The sequence below is a fragment of the Tribolium madens genome, unplaced genomic scaffold (genome assembly GCF_015345945.1).
Source record: "Tribolium madens isolate multiple individuals breed KSU strain unplaced genomic scaffold, Tmad_KSU_1.1 Scaffold_97;HRSCAF=244;Tcas5.2_LG3a, whole genome shotgun sequence".
Taxonomy (NCBI): Eukaryota; Metazoa; Arthropoda; class Insecta; order Coleoptera; family Tenebrionidae; genus Tribolium; species Tribolium madens.
Window position 1 is genome coordinate 5,493,421 of NW_025401069.1, and position 25,384 is coordinate 5,518,804.

The 25,384-nt window shown below is 32.2% G+C and overlaps 1 protein-coding gene across 2 annotated transcripts in view; it reads right to left on the bottom strand.

Annotated features, from left to right (window-relative positions):
- Positions 1-25,384, bottom strand: part of LOC123015049 (protransforming growth factor alpha-like) — a 76,398-nt gene that overhangs the window by 24,491 nt on the left and 26,523 nt on the right. The window contains exons 1-3 of one of the 2 annotated variants that reach the window (XM_044414479.1): positions 15,780-16,221; positions 12,134-12,268; positions 3,033-3,128 (exon numbers count right to left, since the gene is read on the bottom strand). In XM_044414479.1, coding sequence (XP_044270414.1) covers positions 3,033-3,128; positions 12,134-12,268; positions 15,780-15,801 — 253 coding nt within the window. In that variant the 5' untranslated portion in view covers positions 15,802-16,221. Of the gene's footprint in view, positions 1-3,032; positions 3,129-12,133; positions 12,269-15,779; positions 16,222-25,384 lie in introns of those variants that run through there. The other variant, XM_044414480.1, reaches the window with a different exon arrangement.

Below are 25,384 nucleotides of genomic sequence, written 5' to 3' on the forward strand. Positions count from 1 at the left end.
GCTCAATGTTTGCCAAAGTTATACGCTTTGAGCTTTTGCGGCGATTTTTCTTCGGTGGTTTACACGCCGGTCGCTGAATTGGAGCCATTTGTTTTGCAGTACGAGAGAATTAATTAAAGTTACTAAAGGCAGAGATTACTGTCATTTATTTAAACTTTTCAAGTCAATTAATTTTTAAAACCCGTTACTCTTTTTAAGTAAAGCTTTAAGGTAATTTTTAATATAGGTAATGGAAAAAGACATATCTGCAATTATATTTTTTTGTATATTTCAACCAGCACTTTAAACAGCACAAGCGTAAAATATAACCGACAATCATGCAAACTTTATACCGATATAAATCAAATAACTACACTTACTGTATCGAAGGATTATAAAACAAAAGAACACGGTGGCCGCTGAGTGAATAAATTAAGCAAAACATTAGCTAAAAGTCGCAACTTTATTAACAAGGGCTATATTATACAAACAAATTAAGAAAACAAATAACATGTAGATACAATCCTCAAACATCTCGACTGAAATCTAAATTTTGAGAAATTATTGAAAACTATGATTAAGAACTAAATTAATTCGAATTGGATTGTTATTTACACTACACACCTCAAAGTCAGATTTTAGTCAAGAACTAAAATTTAATTGCAATTAAATGTTTTGTAAACTGGCCATTAATGCAATTGTTGAAAAGCGATTTTTTCAGGGAATGTTTTAAGTTGCATAAAAAATATTTCTTAATAATCATTTAATACAAGCTGAATTAATTTGCTTTAAAACTGTTAATTGTTGAGGCTTAAAGTTTGTAGTCAAGCAGACCAGCACATACATATCGAACATCGTATCGCGTGCAATTGTGTGCCTATTTTATTTTGTATGGATTCCAAAGCATTGTGTTTCTTTGCAGAAAGCATACGTTATGGCAACGGGGCGATCGAATACAATCGTTTCGTCATTAAAGCAGTTGAAGTATTTGTTGTCTTCAACCGCTTTTAATTCATAACTAGGCACTCAAAAACAAATTGCCTTTATTCACATCCCCTTGGAACCGACCAACCACTTGACGCAATGTAAACTCAAAAACTCCTCAACGACTTCCACGACAAATTCTAGCACCGGAAACGCTGGACCATTAGAACTTTCACTTTCACGTAAAAATAGAACACAAAGTAGCCAAGACCTAAATTACGAACTGTAAATTTAGAGCAAGAGGAGGATGGATCTCGGTTAACGACACGTTATTACGTGCCCCCAGGTGCTTACGTGCCGAATCGGCGCAGAAATAGCATCACGTTAACGGAAAAAACGCATAGAAATATGTGGACATAATAGACGGTGGCCGTACGAGTTGCATGAGCTCGAGGAGGAACATATCCGTTTTCACGATAATTAACGAGCAGGAAGAGAGAACGACCGGCAGTAGGACTGAAACAACGCCGCCGGCACGAATCGGAAATGCATAAATAGTAAGTGACGCCTGGGACGCCACCCTGGCAAGTGGCCAGCCTCGAGATGGCAGACACAATAAGAGGGAATTAGTCAAATCTATCTTGCGCCACTAGCATCTCTTTCAACACCAAAATGTGAATGAATTGTCAGGTACAAATTTAGCCCAATAGACCACCTTCTAGAACACATACTTTACATGTACAACGGCAATGGGCTCGTTGCACATATTTTTTTATTGCATATTCTGAATCTTTATTAAAAAATAATTAACCCATCTTTATGTTTTTTTTTAATCTTAATTTTAGTACAAAAAAAAAAATATCAAAAACTCGTAAAATGACATAAATTCAAAACCCGCAGATTTGCGCTCATTGGCTTTTGAATGCCGATAATGCAGATTACAGATCTGTTTTAAGGTTATATTTTGGTGTTTGTTAATTTTAATATCTGGGTTCTGTGTATACACTAATAATTATGATGCAAAAAATGAGTACATTTAAACGTTGTGATTAAACATCCGCCATATTATTCCACTTGCCACTGTCAGTTTACCTTATTAACCTTATTACCACCTTATTAACATAACGAAAATTATCTTCAAAATACATACCAGGTGAATCAAAAGTATGGAACCAAACGTTTTTTCCTTAAACTATTCATTTTTTGAAAAAACTAATTGATGAGTGATAAAGTACTATAAAAATGTGATGATTAAACAAGAATAAAATTTTTCGAAATTTCCTTTTGTTTTTGAGTTCTACAAAAAAAATATTTTTTTAAATGGCAACTCACTATAAAAACATTTTTCTCATAAAAGCTATACTCTAAGGATTACAACTATCTGCTTTATATTTAATTTTTTCAAAATTTTTTTTCACATAAATTGCAGTTTTGACAAAAAAATCGCATAACTCAAAAACAAAACAAAATTTCGTTCTGAAAATACGATCACATTTTTTATATTACTTTAATTTATATTAATTATTATTTTCTGGAGGCAAATGATTAAAAATAAAACCGCTTGGTTCCATACTTTATATTCACCCTGTATATATTTCGATAACTAGTTTTGTTTTAAGTACAAGTATTGATACCAATACCATTTCGCAAACACAAAGTTATTTTGGAATTATTTTGAAACCATTTACTGTTAGAAATTTGAAATTTCAAATCATATGATCTCTTGCATTCCATGCTATACCTATTTACTTTTGAACTGTTAAATTGTTCAAATGATTTTCTTATCTATATGGACTGTTTGTCGTCAGTTCGATACTATGACAATAGAATTTGTTTCCATTAGAAATAGGTTTATTGAGGACGGTTAGATAAAGCTTTTAGATATAGAAAAATCCCCTATTTGCTAATCAATAATGACAGTCCATTATTTTAAAGAAAATCTTTGGCAATCATTGAAAATTTTAGATAGGATTCACATTGATTAAATATCATCTTATGTGGGTTACGTATTCTCGATGTCATATTAAAATAACCGTCTGAAGGTAACAACGATCGTAAAATTAAGATGAGTGCAGAATACGAAACTGCATTCGCCTTATTGATAAACTGTCTACAAAAATTATACTTACCGACTATACTAAAGAAAGAAGACGCTAATACTAAAACTAGGAAGGCCCAAGGTGGCGGATATTTCGGGTTGTATCGATATAGTGATCGTCTTCGACCTGAAATAAAAAAATACACTATATTTAAAACTTTCACAAAACAAAGCTTTGTATTGTAGGTATTTTAGACTCGAGAAAAAATCGAGAACGCAAATCTCGTTAGATAAGTAGTGCCTGGCAAAAATATCGCAAGTGTGTTTATTTATATCCAGAGACCAGACACATCAGTCTGTCCACTGTAGTCGTAGACGAAAAAAATTAAGCAAACCTAAAGGAAAAGCTCAGTGTAATTCGATAAGCAAAAATACCCACAGCCTGTATAAGTATTACAGTAATGTCGGGGTGACAGTTGTGTAATAAATGATATCTTTTTACTCGATCGCTAGCGATCTATTTTCGTGTATCATTTCCTTTACGGACTTTTTTCCGTCACCTTAACATTTCCCAGTCGCGAGAGTATTTGAAGGGTTTCTCTTCGTTGTTAATATACGACTCAAGATTGTGTTTTTGGGTCAACGAACCCCTTATAGTTGGCGTGCCCCAAATCAGATGAGAGACCCACTACTTTTTATGCATTCGCGTATCAGCCTTTAACGACCCTGTTTTCGTAGAAAAATTCCGAATATTGAATACACACCAATATAAATTTTGCTATGAACAAACTACAATTTCAAATCGCAAAAATACACCTGATGCTGGCACCCAAATCGTGATTACCAGTTTTCGAAAAGAAATTAGCTGCAGGATTCTTGCGTGATTTAAAAAACTGAAGGTCACCGACATCCCCAGCTGCTTGATTTCGTTTGCATGGCGTTTTTTTGAGTAGCATACCCATCAAGACAAAAATACGACTTTCTACTTTAAAAAAATTAATTAAAAAAAAATAATACATGACAGTACATTGTCTTAATGAAAGTGACAATGCCTTTGCATAGTTAGCAGAAAAAGCAAATTTCTCAAGTAGATACACAAACAATTATGCTTTGTGCTAAAATGTTGGAAAAACGTTTTAACAGAAAACAATAAAAGTGAATTATTGCAACAATGCAATATCCTTATTTTACGTTTCATTATTTTCGTTTGAAATCATACGAGACAAGAAAAGTGTATTACTTGAAAAAGATTGAACTGAAAGTTATGCCAAGTGTGGGCGCACATTTGAATATAAACGGCACCGGACTATTTGGTCACGCGGACTGAACATCTCACCAACAAATCTTAATTGTTTTCTGACAATAAATTTGAGCAAGTGTTTAGTTAAGTCAGGTAACATGAACAATCTGTTATTCGACTTTTGTTAAAGATCAGTGCACGATATGACCTCATCGAATAAAAATTTCAAAATTAATATTGGAAGTCCCATTGTGTCTGAAACACTCCCATCGCTTAAAAATGGTAACATTGCTTGTCTATTGTGGTAAAATCATATGTGTAAATTAGCCACAACGCCAACTAACTTAATTAAAATTACGGACAATCCTTTTCAGAATTATTCAAAAGTCAAAAACAATAAATTTATGAGATGCTAAAATGCATCATTTAGGAACAATCATAAAAACAACAATTAGACATAATTTAGGTCTGAATTAAGTAAAAGCGACTTTATCCGAAAATCTACCACTATAAAATAATTAAACAATTTTAAAATATAATGAGACAAGAACTTGTTGAGCTGCTTTGCACGGTACGCACAAATGTGTGAATCGCCAAAATTCCAGCAATATACCACCTAACAAGTTTGAATAACACAAATTAATTGCCTTTCACAATCAACTCCAGAGACATAAATTTAATTATAATAACCATCATGCGAATTCTTAAATAACAATATTCAACCCGTACAAGAATGTAACATTTAACAGCCACTTAATTTAGCGTCACAGTACAAATAAAGCGCTTTATTATTCCTTATTTAACAAATCAAAATTATTATTAAATGAAATGCAAAGAATTTCATACTACGTAGATACAATTAAAATAAGTGTGTGAATTTCACTTTCGCTAACATGACATTTTTATTACCTTAGTCATAATTGAACTGTAGACTTAAAAAAATCTAATAGATTTGTAAATTTTTGAGGTGTAATAATAAGAGGCTTAAAATATTTATATAACATTATAACAATCTTAATCACCCCACATGCATATTCATTTATAATGGTAATAGTAAATGCAGAAAAGTCTACATTCCGCATACCATACATGCATTTAAAGATTTCTGTCCTGCTTATCTCCCAAACCGTTAATTAAACATTCACACCAATTCAAAGATGCGTCAGTAAGTTGGATAAGATAAGAAACACGTCCGATGATGTTTCCCACACGGACCTATTCCTACGTCGCCGTCGATTCGATAAAGGACAATTGTCTACGTTGAAAAATTGATACAAAAGTGATTTAACAAGACATACATACTTCAAAGTGCATATTGCAATGACATAACTTAAACGGTCAGTGAACAAGAGAACCAGGTGCAGGAGAATTAAAACTATTCTCAGTCTTTCCGAAAGGAATCTAAACAATTGTGTGAATACGACGTAAACATTTATTTCACAATAAAAAATGACAACAATTATAATTACCACTCAAAGAGAATAATAAAGTGATTCCTTTTAAACTCTGCTAGTTACGCAAAGAACACATTAACACCTCACCTGACCACAAACATTAAAAAAGTGTTAGATAAGTAAATAAGTATCCCGGAAAAATCAACGTCTTCATTTTCACTACACGATTGAAAACCACAAACCAAATTAGCCTATCATAAAATATCATATAATTTTAATCGGAGCGAAGCCACGAAATTTAATAATACGTCGACATTTTCATCATCCATTTATTGATTAACTAATCTGCTAATTGAGCAAGTCTATACTACTGTCATCCGATTTCTTTCACTTGGGTATAAGCTTACCGCACGCAATGTTTATAAACAATGAAATAATAATATTGTAAACTCGAAACGCTTTGAAACCAAATACCAAACACGTAATCTAGTATGCAATAGTTTCAAGTGGTTTCGCCAATATTTGAATTGTTGAGGCTCTGCACACGTACTAGAAATTGTCCGACTTGTATCACAAGGTTTTGCGTTGTTATTAAAACTAATTAGAATAATGTACTCCTTGTGCTAAACTATCAATTACTAATGGTGGTTTTCTGATCACACGAGTACGTCGTGGCCCCAAGAATGCTGGAATGTGTGAACGGGACTCAATCAATTTCCTTTTGTTATTTGAACTCAGTAAACCTACTTATGTGGTAAAAATCAGATCCGTTTTTAAGATGATATTGTTTTATTTAAAAAAATTAAAACTTTGCATTCCAACAGGTGTTTGCTCGAACCAAATAAGCAAAGCTCGCATTTTCCCAAATTATGAATCATGAATAGTGGTTTGGAATCCCTCCAGACATTGAAAATTAAAAATAGTCTCAGATTTGATATCTACAATGGAGCGACTAAGTATAAAATTAATATTACAAAAACGGGCTTTTACGAGCGCTTTATGAAACTTTTTCCTAGCCACTTTACGGTGTCGTAAATTTTTTAAATGACTGTTCAAAGTTTTTTGCTGTAAGCACATTCAAGTGTAAGTGCTCTTCGTATTAATTATCCTGTAAAAATTGGCCGGTTGCCCGCGATCAAAACAAGCGGTAAAGAATTCAATAATTGCTTCTTATAACAAGAATTTTTTTCTAAAATTCGGCGTTAATTAAATGTAATTAGTTTTACGTTTGTACGCTCGTGTGACGGTCCACAATAGCAGTTGATTATATGTACACGACGCGTTAAGAGATAAACGAACGCTTTTTTTTCAGTTAAGCTATTAAAAAATTGTTGAGGTGCCTTTATGGTGCGTTCGTTCAACTAATTGTGGCGGTTCTTCGTAATTTATAAAAGACGCCGTCATTGAACTGTAGAGTTAAAATATTCAGGTGCAATTGACACTTAATTACAGTTATCGATGATGACGGCTGATTTATGCAAACCATGCAATAATAACTTGTCATTTCATCTGTGTTTTATCTCCAGTTGTAGTTTGAATTTGTGTGTGCTTTTAATTTTCCAACATAGCGTCAGATTTTATTTCTTTTGGAATTCCAGGTTGCTCTGATAGTCACGCTATAATAAACTTAACAAGTATGTAACCTCAGAGTTAAAAAAATTAAACAGGAGTTCTAAAACACTATTCATGCAACAGAATGTTAACATAGTCGAAAAAAATAGATTAACATTTTGCGGTTTTTTACAAGTATTTTCTACTTTCCCAGTGAAAATGAGTGAAAGCGCCCAAAACATTCTTAATCAAACCAGTAAAAAAGCCTTTTTCTTGTTTTAAAACAGTCTAGTCATTAGTGTTAGTAGTTAAACATTGATTGTTGTAAGCCTATTTAGGCATAACTACTACAATTAACAAAAAAAACTTGGAATTCAAGCACCTGGAGAAGCTGGTGCTATTTGCTAGTGCGTCCTTGCCGCCAGCACTGAACTTGGACCACCCACTACCGTGTAAAACATAACGCAATCCTCGCGGATACGGTGTGCAGAAACGTAGCAGAATTGCTTTCTCTGCTTTTGGTCATTTTGTACGACATTCTGATTAGACTATTCATCGACATAGGTACGTCATTTCTTACAAATTTTCCTCAAAACACATGACAAAACTTACCATCGATTACAAAATTCGCATGACCGAATCAGAAAGTTACCGAATAAATAAAATATAAATTATGTAGAATGTTATAATATTTATTTTTAATCGAAATTTAAAAGATTTCTCTTTTAAAAAATTAACCAGCAATTATTTAAACTTCCTGGATTAGAAAAAAACCGTGAATCTTTCTATTCATTGTACAATATTAAATTTTGATATAGAATAAATCACAATCCATTATTTCTCTTCGATTTAAAATTATCCCGATGACAAGGTACAAATTCGCTAAAGTATGAAACAAGAGTGATTATTTAGCAAAAATGACAAGCTGGTAAATTATCCTAATAACACTTCAAAGTGATTTTGCAACAAGGTTTGAAATGTAACACAATCTTTTAGTTATTAATTTGAAAGTAGACGTATCCACTGATTTATACGTAAGAACTGGTATTATTGCGATTGCCCACACTAACTCCTACCGTTTTTGAATTATTTAGTCTTGCAGACTGTATATAAGGCAATTCGGGGCATTTCGTGACTTTTATTATCAATCAAATCAGTAATAAAATAAAACGATAAAGTATATAGCCCGAAAACTTCCGGATCGATCATTTGATCGATTTCTCCTCACAATACCGTCAGAAATAACCCAGGAACCTTGCGTTTTAATTGGGAAATTACTTATTCGACATAATAATTATTATCAGTAGCATAACGTCGGCGGTGTATTGTGGTCAAGTAGGTAGTGAATCTGTAGGTAAAATAATTTAATGTCAATGCCAACTTGTACAGAATGGCGTCCGCCGTTGCTCAACGTTAATGTGTGTATGTATCTATGTGACGGCATTTCTTAAAATAAAATCTCACCATTTTCCTTTTTCGCCTCCGATCTCTAGTTGACAACATAATGGGCAATTTGTTTACACAATCGTTAGATCATCCTTTAAACATTCCAGACCATGATGGACATTAGATAAATGGCCGCCAGTTAGAAAAAAAAAACTATTTTCACTGACACGAAACTCCACTTCATTATGAAAAAAGTTTAAGAATTTCTCAAAGTCAACCATCAGGTGCAAACGCAGTGCCCTATTTAACATTATATTAAACAAATTTCAAAAATTGCAAAATAACTACCTACTATTAAGCTAATAGTCGGTTAAGAACGCATCTGTCAGACTATTTAATTTAGTTCCTCAGTATTCCATGAACAGTTCCAACGACAACTAACTCAGCAAATGTGCAGATATAATTTAAGTATTTTAACTTTTAACAAAATATTGAATATGTATTTTGTTAATAAAATTTTATTAAACCATACTATAATGTTATTTATTTAAGCTAATAATTCCTTTTGAGGTTACAGTTAATTGGTACAATGTCAAATAAAGTATTACTCACTATTCGAAGGTGCAAATTTGTTACAATGTACGCACTTTTAAGGACATTGAATGTTAATTTTTTCACATTTTATAAAAAATATGTCCTTAAAAATATAATACACTAGCCACAATATCTAGTCTGTTTGATTTGATAATTAATTAATATGTTAATTAATTAATTAATTAATTAATTTTATATGTTTTATTGTTTTTGATACTAGGTACTTGAATGAATTACAATTACTCTACATTCACAATACTTATCTGATGTCATCATATTTTGTGCAAACATTTGGTCAAGATTGTTAGACTGTTAATTTGCAAGCTTTATTGTTTTAATTCAAGCAAGAGTCGTTTCGTTCATTCGACTCGTTCTGTTTACCTACTGACCGAATCCAAGCGTACGGTTTTGAACTGAAATTTGAATAATATTCCGCTCAGAAAACTGATTACAAAATCATTTCGACGAAAGCATTTTGTCAAATCAATAACCGCTGCTACAAAGTACAAAATAAAAAGAAACGCGTCTTTTATTGTGAAATTATTATATTTAGCCGTAATATTAATTCATTTCACGGTATATTATTGTAATGAGCGAAATCTCAACCAAATCAGACCCCAACCAAATCAGAATTTCATTGTGCCATATAGAATTACAACTGCGATTTCACTCATAACGGAATTTTCTTAAACTTTCTGTTAACCGTCGCAAGAATTCAATCACAAATTTTCGACAGTTTGTTCAAGCGGTAACTGAAAAAGAACACGTAAGTTCTGTCAGTGCACATGATCAGTAATGTGAGAAAAAGGAAACGTCAACAAGAAATTTTCAGTTTATTTGTTTTTCAGAGCAGATGCTTCGTGCGAAAATGTAAAAGCAAAACCGTGCGTAATATCAACCGAATTAGAAAGTCTTTCGTAAAAATAACAATTATTTTTAGTCTACTATATTATCAAGCACAAAATAAAACTACGTAAACGGGTCATTGTCATAATCTACAATATTACTGAAATTAATATAATGAAATAAATTATACAGCCGCCAGGAAGTAGGAAAAATATTAATATTCCGCTAATAATTTCCCGTAAATTAATTTCTTATTGGTTAGTAACCGATAACCACAGTTGGTATCATTTATTTGGTATTAAAAAAATAAAAAACGAAATAAAAACTAGGAGAAAACTCTGAATGAGTGAGACATTGCTCCTTTCGTTTTTGCATTTATGCATAATAATGTTGTTCAGTTGCCATAATTCGGTATAAAAACCAGAAAAGATGTTAAATTAAATACGGTAAGTATCTACAAAAGTTAAAATGTCAACGGATATAGTTAAAATGAAATGTCGTTGACTGTTCTGGTATTACGCCTACGTAATCACACAGATTATCCATTTACTCATAGTTAGGGTAGATTTATGTAAAGTAGTTGATCAATAATTATACTGAAATAATTGGGAAAAATTGATACACGTAACAGTTTGAATTTAAAACTAATTTCTGGTGCAAAATAACCTGTTATCACAATTATTCAAAGTAGAGCCTGCAGGTAACAAAGCATAATAAAAAGTTTTTATTATCAATACCATAAATTATTCCAATACTTTTTAAGTGTTATAAATCAGTAATGTTTTTCTTTTAAGAACGTAAAACCGATAAAAATAAGCGATTTACTTTTATGGTCTCACAATCTAAAAATAAAAAATGATCGCCTCCAACACACATAACCGTGGTAGAAACAAATTACGTAACAATTCGCACCATAACACCAATTCCCACATCCCCGAGTGTTATAATGAAAATTACGACAAAAATTTCGTCGCAATCCCCGACACAAATTAAATAATTTCATGTCGGAAGCTATCTTTTACTTGTGACCAGAAACACGAAGAGAGAACGTATTGTTAGTTAAATTAAGTCGGATAATTCGCAAATTGACGGTTTCCACCGTTTGTCAACACTCGGTGACGGAGTGTTTAAGATATTACAAGCAAATAGCCGTATAATCAGCTGGTGGCCCACAAGTGTGCCGACGAACGTGGTAATTCGGAAAGGAAGTGTCCAATTGCGGACCTCGATTGCGTGGGCGGCGCCACTCACGCGTGCTGCCAACCAAGAAGATCATACAGATCGCCTCCGAGATGAGGCACTCTTGTTTTCACTACGTTACGTACTCACTACGACGAGTTTCAATTATCTAAACTAATAGCACTTTGTAACAGATAAAAAACAATAACTGTTGTAATAAGAACAAAACAACACAAAACAAATTGATTTATAACTTATAAGGATACACCAATGGAGGAAAATAGAATTTGTTGTTTCTCATTCAAAATTGTGCGTATTTTTTCTAGAATTTTAAACCTTTAAACCTTCAATAAGTTGCTAATAATAATTTATCATAATGTAATTGTGTTTGTTATTCCGTCAACTTCCTTATTTGTAATTAGAACTAAATCGATCATTACTACTGTTAATAATTCATTTAAAAAGTGACCATGTACAAGTAAAAGTGTACCAAAACACTAAAACTCTGAGCAAACGCCCGGTATGAATTTTTCATAGTAGCTACGAGGAAATGTTTTCCCAAAAAAGCTAATGAATAAATTAATTATCTTCGGAAAAAGTAGGCAATATTATCCAAGAAGAACAATCGATTAATTGTTCAATGAACACACGTCACCTTTCCATAATGTACAAATAACGGAAATTGTTTAATCCACTCACCGGAAGTCACGATGATGAAATATATTTTTCCCGACTTGTTAAATTATTGACTTATTTGAATTTATTTAAATTTTTCATCCGACTTTTCCGTTATCTTGATCTCTTGTAAATGCTTTGCGGATTAATGGAGCAAGTAAATAACACAATACTTCGGAACTATTAAGGAATAATAGCTATCAGAATAGTACCGGTAATGTCAAATCATCCGTGCAATTTCGCAGGAATTTTAAAATCGATCGATTTCAAATTGGGAAATTTTCACGATTTATGTTTGTTTAGACAATAAGGGTGGAGGTTACTGACCTGAAAATCTTGCTAGGAAGCGGTGGAAGCCGGTGGCGAGTGCTTGCGCCAGGCACCGGAGGACGAGAGGCAGGGGGCTCGCCGCCGCCGCCGCCTCGGCGGGATGGCCCCATGCCGGCCACATCACGTGCGCCACTGAAAATAAACAAAACATTAAAAATCCAATATTTAATCATTAGAATTAGAAATAATTGAGAGCTAGTTCTTCGTTAATTCAAAAACTTCAATCGTTTCTTAGTATCACTATCGAACTCACTAGAATTACAACGGCACATTTTAGGTAGACATAATAACCGTAATTAATCGAAAATATGACAGACGAAAGTAAACTAATAACTGCAGCATTAAAGAAAAGAAAGAATTACAATTACAATCTAAAGCAGTCGATTTTTCGATATATTCAAAAGTAAGGCCGCTCTTTTCAAAATAAAATTCGGTTTCCAGCTGAAAAATTCGAGCTCACAATCGGACTTTGTTTAAGTGCAGTAATTAGGTATGTTCGTTTTACGAGGTATAAATCGAAATTCGATACGATGATAAGTACAAGTAGGTACTCTTAAAGGGAAAATTATGTTCTGGTTGTAATAACTAATAAGTAACTAGAAAAGATAGTAATGTGTTGCCTGTAATTCAAAGTATTTTTATTCTTCCCGGCCAATCAATTATTACTCTTCATTTATTATTTAGAAATTGCATCGCAATATCTGAAAAGAGTAGGAATTAAGGAAATTTCAAAAATAAAAAGAATATTTCTACTTCTTCCACGCGAACACGAAAGTTCGTGCACGTTGTGTTCAGATTGTATCCACATTTTTTGATTCTAATAAAAGTCTATCGATAAAAAAATTATGTATGAACAATAATTATGTAATTAATAACCCCATGTTTCGATAATTCAGAAACTAAAGTAGTTGAACATTTTATTGAAAGTTAATTCTTAATAGGTCTATAACAATTCTGGAAAAATTGACTTTATTGCAGGCTAAATTACCACTACGAGTAAAATTTACACAAAGATCAATCACACTCATGTTTGCATTGATTACAACAACAAAATTACTCTGCAATCAAAAGAATCAGTGAATGAAACATAAAGCGCGAAAAATCACACTCTTTCAACAAATACAAATCATTAGATCGTGGTTGTAGTAGGTATTATTCAAATCGTCTAACTTTCCTTTAATTTTCACAGTTGTGAACATTTTTTGTCAACAGAAACCTCAAAAATCCATCCGGACGGAAGTAGTGGTTTTTGCAAAATCAATCTAATTGCATCAGATTACTTCTAAACGCTCTCCTCTAGTTTACGGGTAAGCGGAACAAAAACTATCAATTATTCAACGACAATTCAACATTAATGGTCACCGCTACATAATTAAGTTACTCCATGATAATTAAAATTCATAACGTGTCAACTTCACTGTCGTAAAGTTGAATTAAACCTAGTCCATATACATCGATCAATGAAAATCGATGACTGATTTGATTTCGATTGATGAGATTACATTAAATAAATATGTATTAGAGTGAATAAAGTAGGTACCTTCTTAGTTGACAGCAAGAACAGAACGGTAAAGCCGCCGCTGAAAAGTCCTCCCTAGTTAGTACCGTCAAGGCTGTGGGAACATTTTACACTTCAATGATAAACAAAGCGAAGGTGATTCAATATAATCAAGTCAATCGAAATTAAAAAATATGATCTGATGATATAAGGTTCATACCACAAAAGTTTGAAGAATGCGATTTAAATACTAAATTTGTTGTATAAATATGATGACAATCTTAATAACATGTATTTTATTTGCATGCTCTGCATACGTACTTTTTATTGGTGAAGCAAACATTTACAAGTGCTGAACACCTGTTCTAGGATAAATAGCATATCAGAAGCAATCACAGCAGATTTAGTTTCGTAAATCAACATATTCTTATATTTAACATTTATTTATTTTCATACTTTAATCAAAGTATCACCCCGATGGCAAATATTTGTTCGAAAATAAAAGACATGTACATAAAAATGAATAAAACATGATAGAGGAATTATTGATAAGACAACAACTTCCACATCAAACACTCCCACTACCAGATTAAAATATTAAAAATTTATAAAGGTAATTAAGGGACAGCTGTTTTGACAAAATGTATTTACTTTTTGTTCGCATAAAAAAAATTATTAAAAATGCAAAAGTCGATATATTTTCTAACATGGCATCAAAAGGTAAAACATTAAATCACAAACTAAATTAAATTCAATTTATTAAACTGAAAAAGTCAAAAAACAAGTACATTCTGACTCACCTGAACTTAGGTTATTTCAAACATGTTTTTATCATTCTTTTTAAATCAAATTAATATTGTTCGAACTTGGCAGAATTATAGATAGTAGGTAATATCCTCCATCTATATAATAAAAAAGCGATCGTATCCTGTTTGGATTGTAATAAACAACTATTGATTCAATGGTAACAAGACATAGGTTTCTGCGTGCAGAAAGAAGTTGCTGCAAGGAAGTATTGTAGTGTAGGCCATTCTACTGCATTCTTCAGCAATGTAGAAACGCATAATTTATAAAACAATGCAATTCAGCATATCAATTGAGTGTAAATTCTTGTCAGAAAGCTCATTATCTGAATTTTTTGCACAATATTTTTTTTGCCATTAATGTAATTTTTTTAATATAATGGGTCCACAAAGTGTGCCAAAAAATTCTCTTGTTAATTATGCTCCAAAATAGAACTTTCATAAAACTGACTTGTTAATATAATTAAAATTTCTGAAGGTTTACTCAAATGTTGAATGCTTTTAAAAAGCAAAATCCCGTAATCTGAAATCAGCGAAACAGAACAAATTCATATAGTTTTAGGTATTATATAAAACGATTTTAAAACCTTCTGTATGATAACTAAAATTTGATATAAACCTAAAAAACCTGGCCTTGATAACAACATTAATGTAAATAAATTACCAAATTATTGCACATTTTAGAACATTATTAAAATATTTCTTCCAATCTTTCTACCCATATCACTAATATAAAGAACCTTACGGTTGAAGTACTTTTGTTACGTCTCTAATTATTTCATAACGGTGTATGAATTTCATTAAAAATATATGAAAATAAAGTTTAAACGTAATCAATTAAGCATTCAAGAACAAAAAAATATGTTAAATTAGAATTTGTGAACACGACATATGGAAAATATCTTCATTAATAATATCAACTAGCCATTAAATTAAATTGGAGATTCGTACACTTCAATAGAATTAGAATTTGTTACCTAACACAGCAGCGTTATTGACATTGTGTGAGAAATCAGAACGAGAAATTCCGTTTAAAAACTTTCCTCAAAAAAAGCAATGAGTCGACGATTTTGTACTTTTTCTTGCGTAGTAATGAGGTGTAAAAGAGTATTAGCCACACGCATTACCAAACATTACGCAAGTGTCGAAATATTTAAAGAGACGATATGCTAATTAACTAAGACAAGATAATGAGGGCAGAATACAAAAACGATCGCGAAGAACAAGCAGAGACATGTTATCGCGATGTGTGATATTTGTGATTTCGCTGCGATCTCAAATTCGGTTCAACTTGGCGTTTGTGAAAACAAACCACACATTCAAACCACCTACGAATACCTACATTGAAAAGATCTCAGCAACATGAAGGTGGTCCAATAAAGCTCACATTAAATAAAAATTCCATAGCACTCGGTCTCTTTGCGAAAAACATCACACAGCGGAAAATCCGGCTCGTCCAATTTCCACAAGTTTTCAGGGATCACAAACCATCACGGCCGCAAAAAAAAAGCATAACTAAATAAAAAATTACCACACAAAACACATCACTGCAACGAAAAAATAAAAATCGACGAAATATCGGAGCGGGTTCACAGGTTTCGTGGGGGTCGAATCGGTAAAATTCGCGGTCAGCCAATTAAAAACGGAGCAAATAATTAATATTCGATTTGCGAAAACCCATCGAACAGGCCGGAGTAATTCTGACCGACAACCAAAAGCAATGTGCATGAACTGACGGCCCAGAGAACAGCATGCCATGACCGAGAACCGAACTCTGTCGAAGTAAACCGACGACTAACACTCGGGAAAGAAAGTGCAATTGTCTCGTCACCTGAGAGAGAAGTCCGGACCAGACCGGAGTAATATTTCTACCTGTATGCGCGTATGTTAACCGTATCACACCAACAATGCTGGAAGTGTTATGACAAATATCGATGATAAGTAATCGGGAAAATCGAGTTCAGGAGGTTCCTGCTATTAATCCTACGGCACCGGAAAGATAAGTCCGGGCGGAACCGAAGGATTTACGAGCGATTTCTTCGAATCTCAACTCATAACGATAATTTAAACAAAAGTTGAAAAAATTAGTAAAACTTCGATGAGTAATCTAACTTTCCATTAAGATTTACCCACGTTGATGTATTTAATTTAAAAACTTTTTATTGTAATAAAGATGAACACAATTGCTTTTTACAAAATTAGTTATTTTATTAGTCACAACTTTTCTGAATAAATTTAATTCTTAAATGAGTCCTAAATTACATTAACGAGGTTGAAAATAGCTATGCGTATGTACTTATACTACAAGTGATTACAGACATTTTTTATCCACACACTAACAGAATATTTAGTGTGTCGTCTCGAGTGGACTAACTTTACAATATTCTTTCCAATTCCTACTTAATATATTTTTTTGTAAGTAACTATTTGTAAAATTGGAAGATCAAAATAGGAACTTTCGCGATTTTAATCTTATTAAAAAAATATACTCCTATATTGAAAATGCACAATGAATTTTAAATTTTGAGAGAAGAAATGGATAATTTTCAGAAAAATACAAGCATCCTGAACGACTGGTGTCTAACGAATAAAACAAAACCTAACTTTATTCATTCTCGTAGGAAAAGTGTTGTAATGTTAGACGCGATTATTAAAATTTGTGTTTTTCAGTTATTGATTAAAATTTCACCAATTTGCGCCATGACAAATAAGAATTGCTGTTTACACAATTAGCGCTCATGTGGGAGTTGCATGAAAAAAAAATTAGTAAAATGCATATTTTCAAGCTGTCTGCAAGTTAATTTTAACTTCAGTAATCAAATTCATGCTTCGTTTTCAATTTTTACTCATAAGTGAATTTCAAAGCAAAAATAACTCAAATGTGATTTAGTTATAAAAGTAACTTTACTACTACCTTACAATAATTTTATTAATTTACAAAATTGCAACTAAAGTGCTTATTTGATACTGTTATCTTAAGTTTCACCTGCATTCCTGACATTATAAATTGCAAATAACTTCATTTATACGTTATTATATTGCCTACAATTTAACAAACAGATACGGCTTAGAAACCGGAAACAAATGATAGTAATCACTATTTATCATAGAGATTGGTTTATTTACGACATTTTTTATTCAGAAAATATGACATTGCCGCCAGCTATAAACTGGAAATATTCAAACAAATACAAATGCACAATTAAAGAAAATAAGACAATCTAAATTACATTTTTTGCTTCAAAACACATAAAATATTTGCGTGTTGTTTTATCTTATTTATTTATCTTATTCGATGTTAGTGCATTTATCAGGTAAACAAAATATTTATATTTCGTCTATTTTAATTCTTGATGCTTGGGGCTAAAAGGGTCAGGATCAAAATTGACACGTGAGGAAAATGCAAGTAAAGTGTTTAGAAAAAAATATTTTTAATTATAGCTGAGATAAAGTCCAAGTTTTAGTTATAAACTTTAGTTCAGATGTAGGTACAATATCTTAAAAAAATGATATATGTAGTATTTAAAATAAAAAATTACAATACTTTGCTATAGTAAAGCTTATAAGCTCAGTCATAAGTTCAAAGCCACCAGAATTATTAGTACCATGGGCTTTTCTTTTTTTTTAGATAAACTTACCAAATCAAACACTAAAATAATCTTGTTTTTTTAGTTAAGCAGTTTTTTCCAAACATCCCGGTTAGGTACAATTTTTTTTATCACAAATAATACGTTTTACATAAATGCGGAATCTAAAAATGTGAAAAATCTCTCATTCTTCTTATCAAAAAAAAAGTTTACTTTTCTAATAACCACCATTAAAATATCTCAGTTTGCACTATTTAATGTGACTAGATTGAAAGCCACGTGTATTGTAGGTATAAACTCGTTAGAGCGATCAAAGTGTCTTGTAATCGCTTACCGAATTCTAAATAAAATTAAACCGCCCTCAGCTAGAATTACCAATGCAATTGCTAACACAATAAATATTATGTAGACCAATTACGAAATAAACAACTACAGAGATCAATTAAACCAAAGCAATTATCCGGAAAGTAATTGCCTTACAAGGATTAACGTAAATGTGACTGCTTTCCCACACAAACTGCAAATAATTGAATAGCATATGCCCAGTCCTTTTCTCAACCAATTACGCCCAAAGTTAAATTATTTTACATATAACGGGTGCATTGTTATCAAAACCGTACCAATAATTTCAAATCGATATATTCAAATTACAACGTAGGTATAGTTTCACAATGTATAAAACCGTAAACATTAATTTCCTTTGAAATTTTTATGAATTGAAACCGAAAAAAACTATGGTAAATTGTAATATTATCAATTATTACTAAACCGAAAGGTGTGACTAAAACAAACACTCCGGATTTCCCCTATTGTTTATCTATTTCACGAATCAGCGCTGCAGTAAATTTACTAGCAACTTAATAAAGTGATGTGTCAAGAAAAGCATTTCCAAATGATTCATTAGCGTCTAATATCTGCAATGAATGAGAAATTAGTTCACACGTCACTTTAAAGACTAATTGAACCTGCACTGTTTGCGTAAACAACAAAAGAAGCTTAAATAATAATTAACTAGGTAATAAAACCAGGCAGATTTAAAATCTAACCATTCTAATACCTAAATCAATCATTCACTTTACATGGGAAAATATCTAAGACGCTCTCTTTACTATTCGGTTAAAACTGACCAGCAATAACTTAATATTCACAAAGAAAATTCATTCGTCACACCCCAGCGGTCTGATTTCTGTTCTTAATTATGTAAAGAGTAGAAATTCCTGTTACTTGCTTTATGCAAAAATCATTCTCCGGCTCATTAACAGGATGAAAATACGAGATTTGCCTGAAAAAAATCACGAGCACACATGTTTCACCATTTATTTTTTTGCAATATTGTAACTTTTAAATGAGATGAGATTGGATATCCTGGACTCGTTAAACAACGGTGCTTGAAATTAGTCGGCTACTTTGGCAAATACTCGAAATAGTCTCCTTAACAAAGTCACTTCAAGAAAAATTCATCACATCAAACTGACGCATTTATGACTGGAATTTTTCGCATTATGATTGTTTATTGCTTCACTTAATAAATTTTCATAATGAGTGGTTGCTAACCGCATTATTACCCATTATAGTTATTAAAGAACTGTAATATGGTATAACTCACAGTAAAATTCTACTAACTACAAAAGTACTGTATATTATGCGTGTCTTCTAATCTAAACGTCTAAAGTATAATTTAGAAAGATAAAAGGCCCACAGCACGAGGTAAAGGCCAATTTTTATTTTATTTTTATCAGACTTGTACTAAATAAAGATTTAATAATAAATGTACATAATTAGTTTATCTAATAGATTTATCATAATTTTCATTTTTAATTGTTCATAAATGGTGAAATACACAAATAATAAATAATGGAATAAATGTGTAATAAGTAAATTATATTTACTTAAAACTGCACGTGCAGGACTACGAGTAGAACAATATTTTAATTAAGTAATTAGCAATATCCTTTTGAAACGGCGCCCAATGATGACATCCCATTATCAGCAATAAACGGTGTTAGGCACGTCATCAACATATCACCGTTCCAGTTAGAGCCAGGGCGCCATATCTAATAGTTGTACAATTGCTCTGTGACTCACAACTATGCTAATAGAAAAATATCTACGCGTGGACCACGCTTATCTCAACCAGATTAAACACGATAGCCTCCTATGCTAAGAAATTTTCCCTATAAAACGCCCTCAACAAAGAGTGGAAATTCCTGGGGGCCCACACGGGAGCTAATCGCTTTTCGATTGATCTCGAAAACTGGCAAATGAGCCGCCTCAACCAAAGCTGACAATAAGATTTTACAGAGCTATTCTCACGTGAAAGCAGCAGGGTTTTCAAAGAGATTTATATTTCATTGACATCTTTCTATGTGTGCACATAGTAGAGGATTAGTTTTGTGAATGGGCGGCCCCCCTTTTGTCCTCCTTTATTCCGCATATCCAAAGTTTTTAAAACCAACTGCGCGCCTTTAGTAATCCAATTCGGCCATTACACCCGTCAATACACCGACTAGCTAATTAAACAGAGCACACATTTTTGCGGGACACAAGGTGTGTGCATGTCATGTTTAAATAAGAATTTGGAATTTTTCTCAATAACCAAAAATAAATATCACAACAAAATTGTGGACAGAGTGCTGGTAAATCAGGAAAGATTAGCCGGTGTGAGAAACCGAAAATTGTTCATTGAGCAAGTCCGGTCTTCAAAGGGATTATGCTAACAAAATACCAGCGGGATACGCCAAGTGAATTACAATAAACACTACAAAAATGCAAACAATGCGACTCTCACCTTCCGGTAAACTTTAAAGTATTTACTTTGTCATAGATAGTAATTGACAAGCAGGTACTCTCCAGAGAAAAGTTGATTTTACCTAGCCTTGAATGAAGAAAATTCCTGAATTGCTCTAGTAACAGCCGGAATTCCGAAATGTGACCTTACGAAACACTAAAATAATTTATCACTCTTAAAGGCAGAAATATTTTTGTCTATTGAATTCCACCCGCTAATGCCCGTATTTTATTCAGAAGCACGTTTGCACTGGCCCTCCCATAGTAATACCGCCGCTAAGCGCATTGTGTTTAAGACCCAGGTGAGAATCGTCGAAATTTTAGACCTTACTCTAATGCACTCTAAATAACAGACATCAACCGTATAGTCTTATTTTTTTGCAAAATTATCTACTCTCGCTCAGTGTAGTTTATAATTTACCTGAGCACAACGGCCGCAGTTCCGATTTTACATACGAGAAGATTCTTGGCATAAAGCTACCCATGTGTACAAAACTGCCATCAATCGTAAGATAATTGACCATAGGTCCTCGTTATCTGGATATTATGCCTCTAATTTATGTATGTTGTAAAATTATAAGCGCATTTAAATATGTTACAGATTGAAAACATTCTTCTAAATGATTGTTTCAACTAAATCAGTAATTTAAATCTTCAAATTCTATTTATAAGCATACGCTTGCATGTTAAGCAAACATTAATTTGTGTATCTTTTCTTTTAGAATTATCCTTCGGAAGTCTTCAAATGATATCTCTTAAATCCTACAATTAATATTTCCTCAAGCATACAATAGACACTGTGTCTTACAAAGAAAATAAACAATGCATTGAATAAAATCATTTTAAATATTTATTGCGTTATTTCACATCAATTTATGTTTTTCTCTGCATTTATTAATTCGAACATTAGAAAAAATTATCACAATTTCCTTTAAATGAGATCCAGCAAATGCAAACCAAATGCAATAATTTGGGAAACAATAACCAAACATATTTTAAATCCAGCAAAAGTAACTTCTAAAATTAAGCAAACAACTGATTTATCTTCAGTTTAATGTGACTATAAAAAAACATCAATGTAATAATAGAATGTCTTTTAAATTATTAAAAAACTTCAATGTATACGTTCTTTAAATCAATGTTTTAAAGTATTTATGGTGTAATTCCCAGATGCATTAACACAAACACCTCAGATTTAAAAAAAGAATTAAATGTCAAAATAATCATTTTGCGTCGTAATATAAAAAAAAAGTTGCAATCAGTAGAGTTTGTAATTCCTACTGAACAGGATGTTCCGTTTTTATAGGAATTACAAAAAAAAAGATTATTCGAGACTTTTGAATCATCTTGTACAAGAAAAACAATGTAACTCCGGTATCTATTGTAAAATCAAATGTTACTCTCAAGATTTGTAAACATGAATTGTAACAGCAGCTGAAAGGAATTGCAAACAATCACAATAAAAATGAATAATTAACTATCCAATTTGTGAAAATTAGCATAACAATTCAGAAAGAAACGTTACTAGGCAAAAAGTGAAAGAAAGAAAGTATTAATTTCTTCTACTTAAAAAAAGTAGTATCAAACTATATGCTCTGTACAGTTTATATTTTATATTGATTTTATAAGGTTTTATTGTGGCTATTTAACACCAGAAATTAACATAAAAAAGGCATGCAATAATACAGTTACATAATATTACCATTGATTGCATATAATAAGCAAAAGACATTTTTCGACCTGATTAGCATTAATTATTATTATGTCGTCTACCCTCTATAAAATAAAATCTCTCAATCAACGATTGTAATTACCCTACACGACTTTATTCAGTTATAAAGCTTATGTTGCTATTGCTAGTATGTGTAATAATAACAACAACTGTAGATTGGCTCTTTAAAAGATTATGTTAATTTATGAGTGATTGCCGTTATGCAGTAAATAATGTTAAGTTTCCATGTAAATGTACTGCAAAATCATAAATCCGTAAACATACTCATTCGACGTGTTGTTATTATTAGCGTTTAAATTTGTATCAATAAAGCGCTAGCCAGTTTACACGACCACTCGTTACGTTTGCCATTCTAAAAACTATTATTTCAATAATTACCATTCACGTATACGTTTCATATAACAAGAATAAATACATTTTCCGATATTTAATAAGCATCCAGATAAGAGCAATGCCATAATATTAATTCAAAATACAATTGTACAGTGAAGAAAATCGTGCGTACGTCGTCACATTTAGTTCATGTATGTGTAGTAAATCTACAATTCTGATGTTCAAGTTCAATTTTAATTAAACCCTACCAAGCATGAAAAACTCAGAGACCGTGACGACCGATCGCCGTGGCGTATTGCCAGCATCGGTGATGAAGAAGCTGAGGATCAACCTGTCCAGACAAAGCCGTGCAGTAACCGATCCTTAATTAGTTAATTATGACATAATTCGCAAGATGATACCCATTAAGACATAAATTATAATTTATAGCCTTTGTAATTTTTTGTAACAAGCATCGAAGCACAAAAATTATTTCTACTGTTTTTTTTGACATTTTTTAAATCAAATTACGGTTATTTTTTGCCCTTGTTTAGAGGGATCATGACTGGGCGTTCAACAGAAGAAACTTGAACAACGTCACTGGCGTGGAAAAAACTCGCAATAAAACACCATTTAAATTAATAATGACGGAACACCTATGAAATACTCCGAATAACTTCACGTCAAGTAATGTAACCCTGCACGAAAATTTAATTGGCCCAAAAGTTTTCAAATATATGGATATTTGAAGAAGATAACAAACGATGAATAATTCACCAAATCACCTGACACTACCACCACATGTTTTTTTTTTTTCTGCTGTTCCTTCTTAATTTACATTTATAGCAAAGTTTATATGTTTATACGACACGAAATCTAATTTCAACGATCAATAGTCGACTTTCGATTGGCAGACAACCAAGGGGTTGCAAGACACAAATCCACGACGAATTGCGTGTCCTGAATTAAACCCACAAGGAAAAATCTATCTTGGCAAACCTGCTATACGAGGGCAGTCATGTGTTGTATCGAATAAATCACAAACTCTTCCATATTCATGATCCGGGGAAAGTTTAAGGAATTAAAGCCAGAGGCGTAGGTGCATGGTGGCGAAGGAGACATTCTTTACTCTATTTACACAAAACTCCAAATCGAAACTAAAATCGAGTGCACGTTGTGTTGCATAAGGACGACAACTGTAACGGCACGTGCATATTGTGGTAATAAATATTATAAACTATCTAATATTTGCATGGTGGAAGGTATATCATAGAAGGGTAATTATCCAACGGAGCAAGATTATAATCAGTCCAATTAAAGGCTGTAAATTGTGGTACACGAGCAAAAACACGGCTAATTACTGAAGCACTAATGGAATTGTGTATTTTGTGAATTATAAAAGGTTAAGATGAACTGTTTAAGCGGCTAAATTAACTAAAGATTAGAAACTGTAACGTCGTAGCTTTATTAAAGCATAAAGGTTAATGAGTCAAGTTCAGTGTAGTCATTTAATTTGCTAAAAATATACCTCCATCCTTTCAGATTTATAGCTCGTGCTAATGCCGGTTTCCTTTCTGAATCTCAATTATTTCCGCCTTACACTTTTTTTACAAAACTGTAATTTACACGGATTCAGATTGGCATTACACTTCGCGCTTCATTGTCTCCAAAAGTAAAACATATTAAGAAAACAAATAGATTACGATTGTTCCATTTTCTCAAATGTCAGACCTTTGTTTATCTATCTCCTCAACTGTGAGAAAAAACTATCACTAAGTTTGTTTTCCTTGATTGTCTCTAAATGGAAAACCACTTACAAATTGTCTGTTACTTAGTCAGCATGTGTAATAGAAAAATAAAGTAATATTAGAAACAAATTATACGATCTAAAAAAACTCGGATCGTCTGCTATGGAAGTAAGTGTGAAATACAATAGCTAATATCCAAAGACACGAAAAATTGATCCGAATCGAGATCGAGGAATGTAAATCCGGAATTAAGTTTATAAATAATAAATTAAGATCCAGCATAGTTCGAGGGTACCAAGGCAAATATAAAAAACATTTTTCTATTAAAAAATAAAACAGTAAAAAAATATCTAACTGTTTGTTACTATCAACAATAAGTCAACAATACGCAAATACATAAAGATTTACCGAGACAGTAGTAATTATTCTCAGATTTTACAGACCACTTCATTATTTAAGTACATAATGTTATACTAAAGCATATTTAATGCGGGTGGTCTTTTGAACCATATACCACGTGCCATGGATGTTAAATTTCGTGCCGCATCACACGAGAGGATATCATTTCTCATTGATGAAGTTGATAAGTAGCATAGCTTCTCAAGTTGCCCGGCTATAACATTATAGTAGGTTCTTCTGTACACCACCAACATAGCAAAAGGCATCTTAGTCATGAAAAGATTTTTATGTACAATGACAACATTTTGAAGGAAATTTATCCGGAAGAAAAACCCCGTGCGATTGTTAGAAGTTCCTCTGTTAAATAGTAAGCCACCGCTGA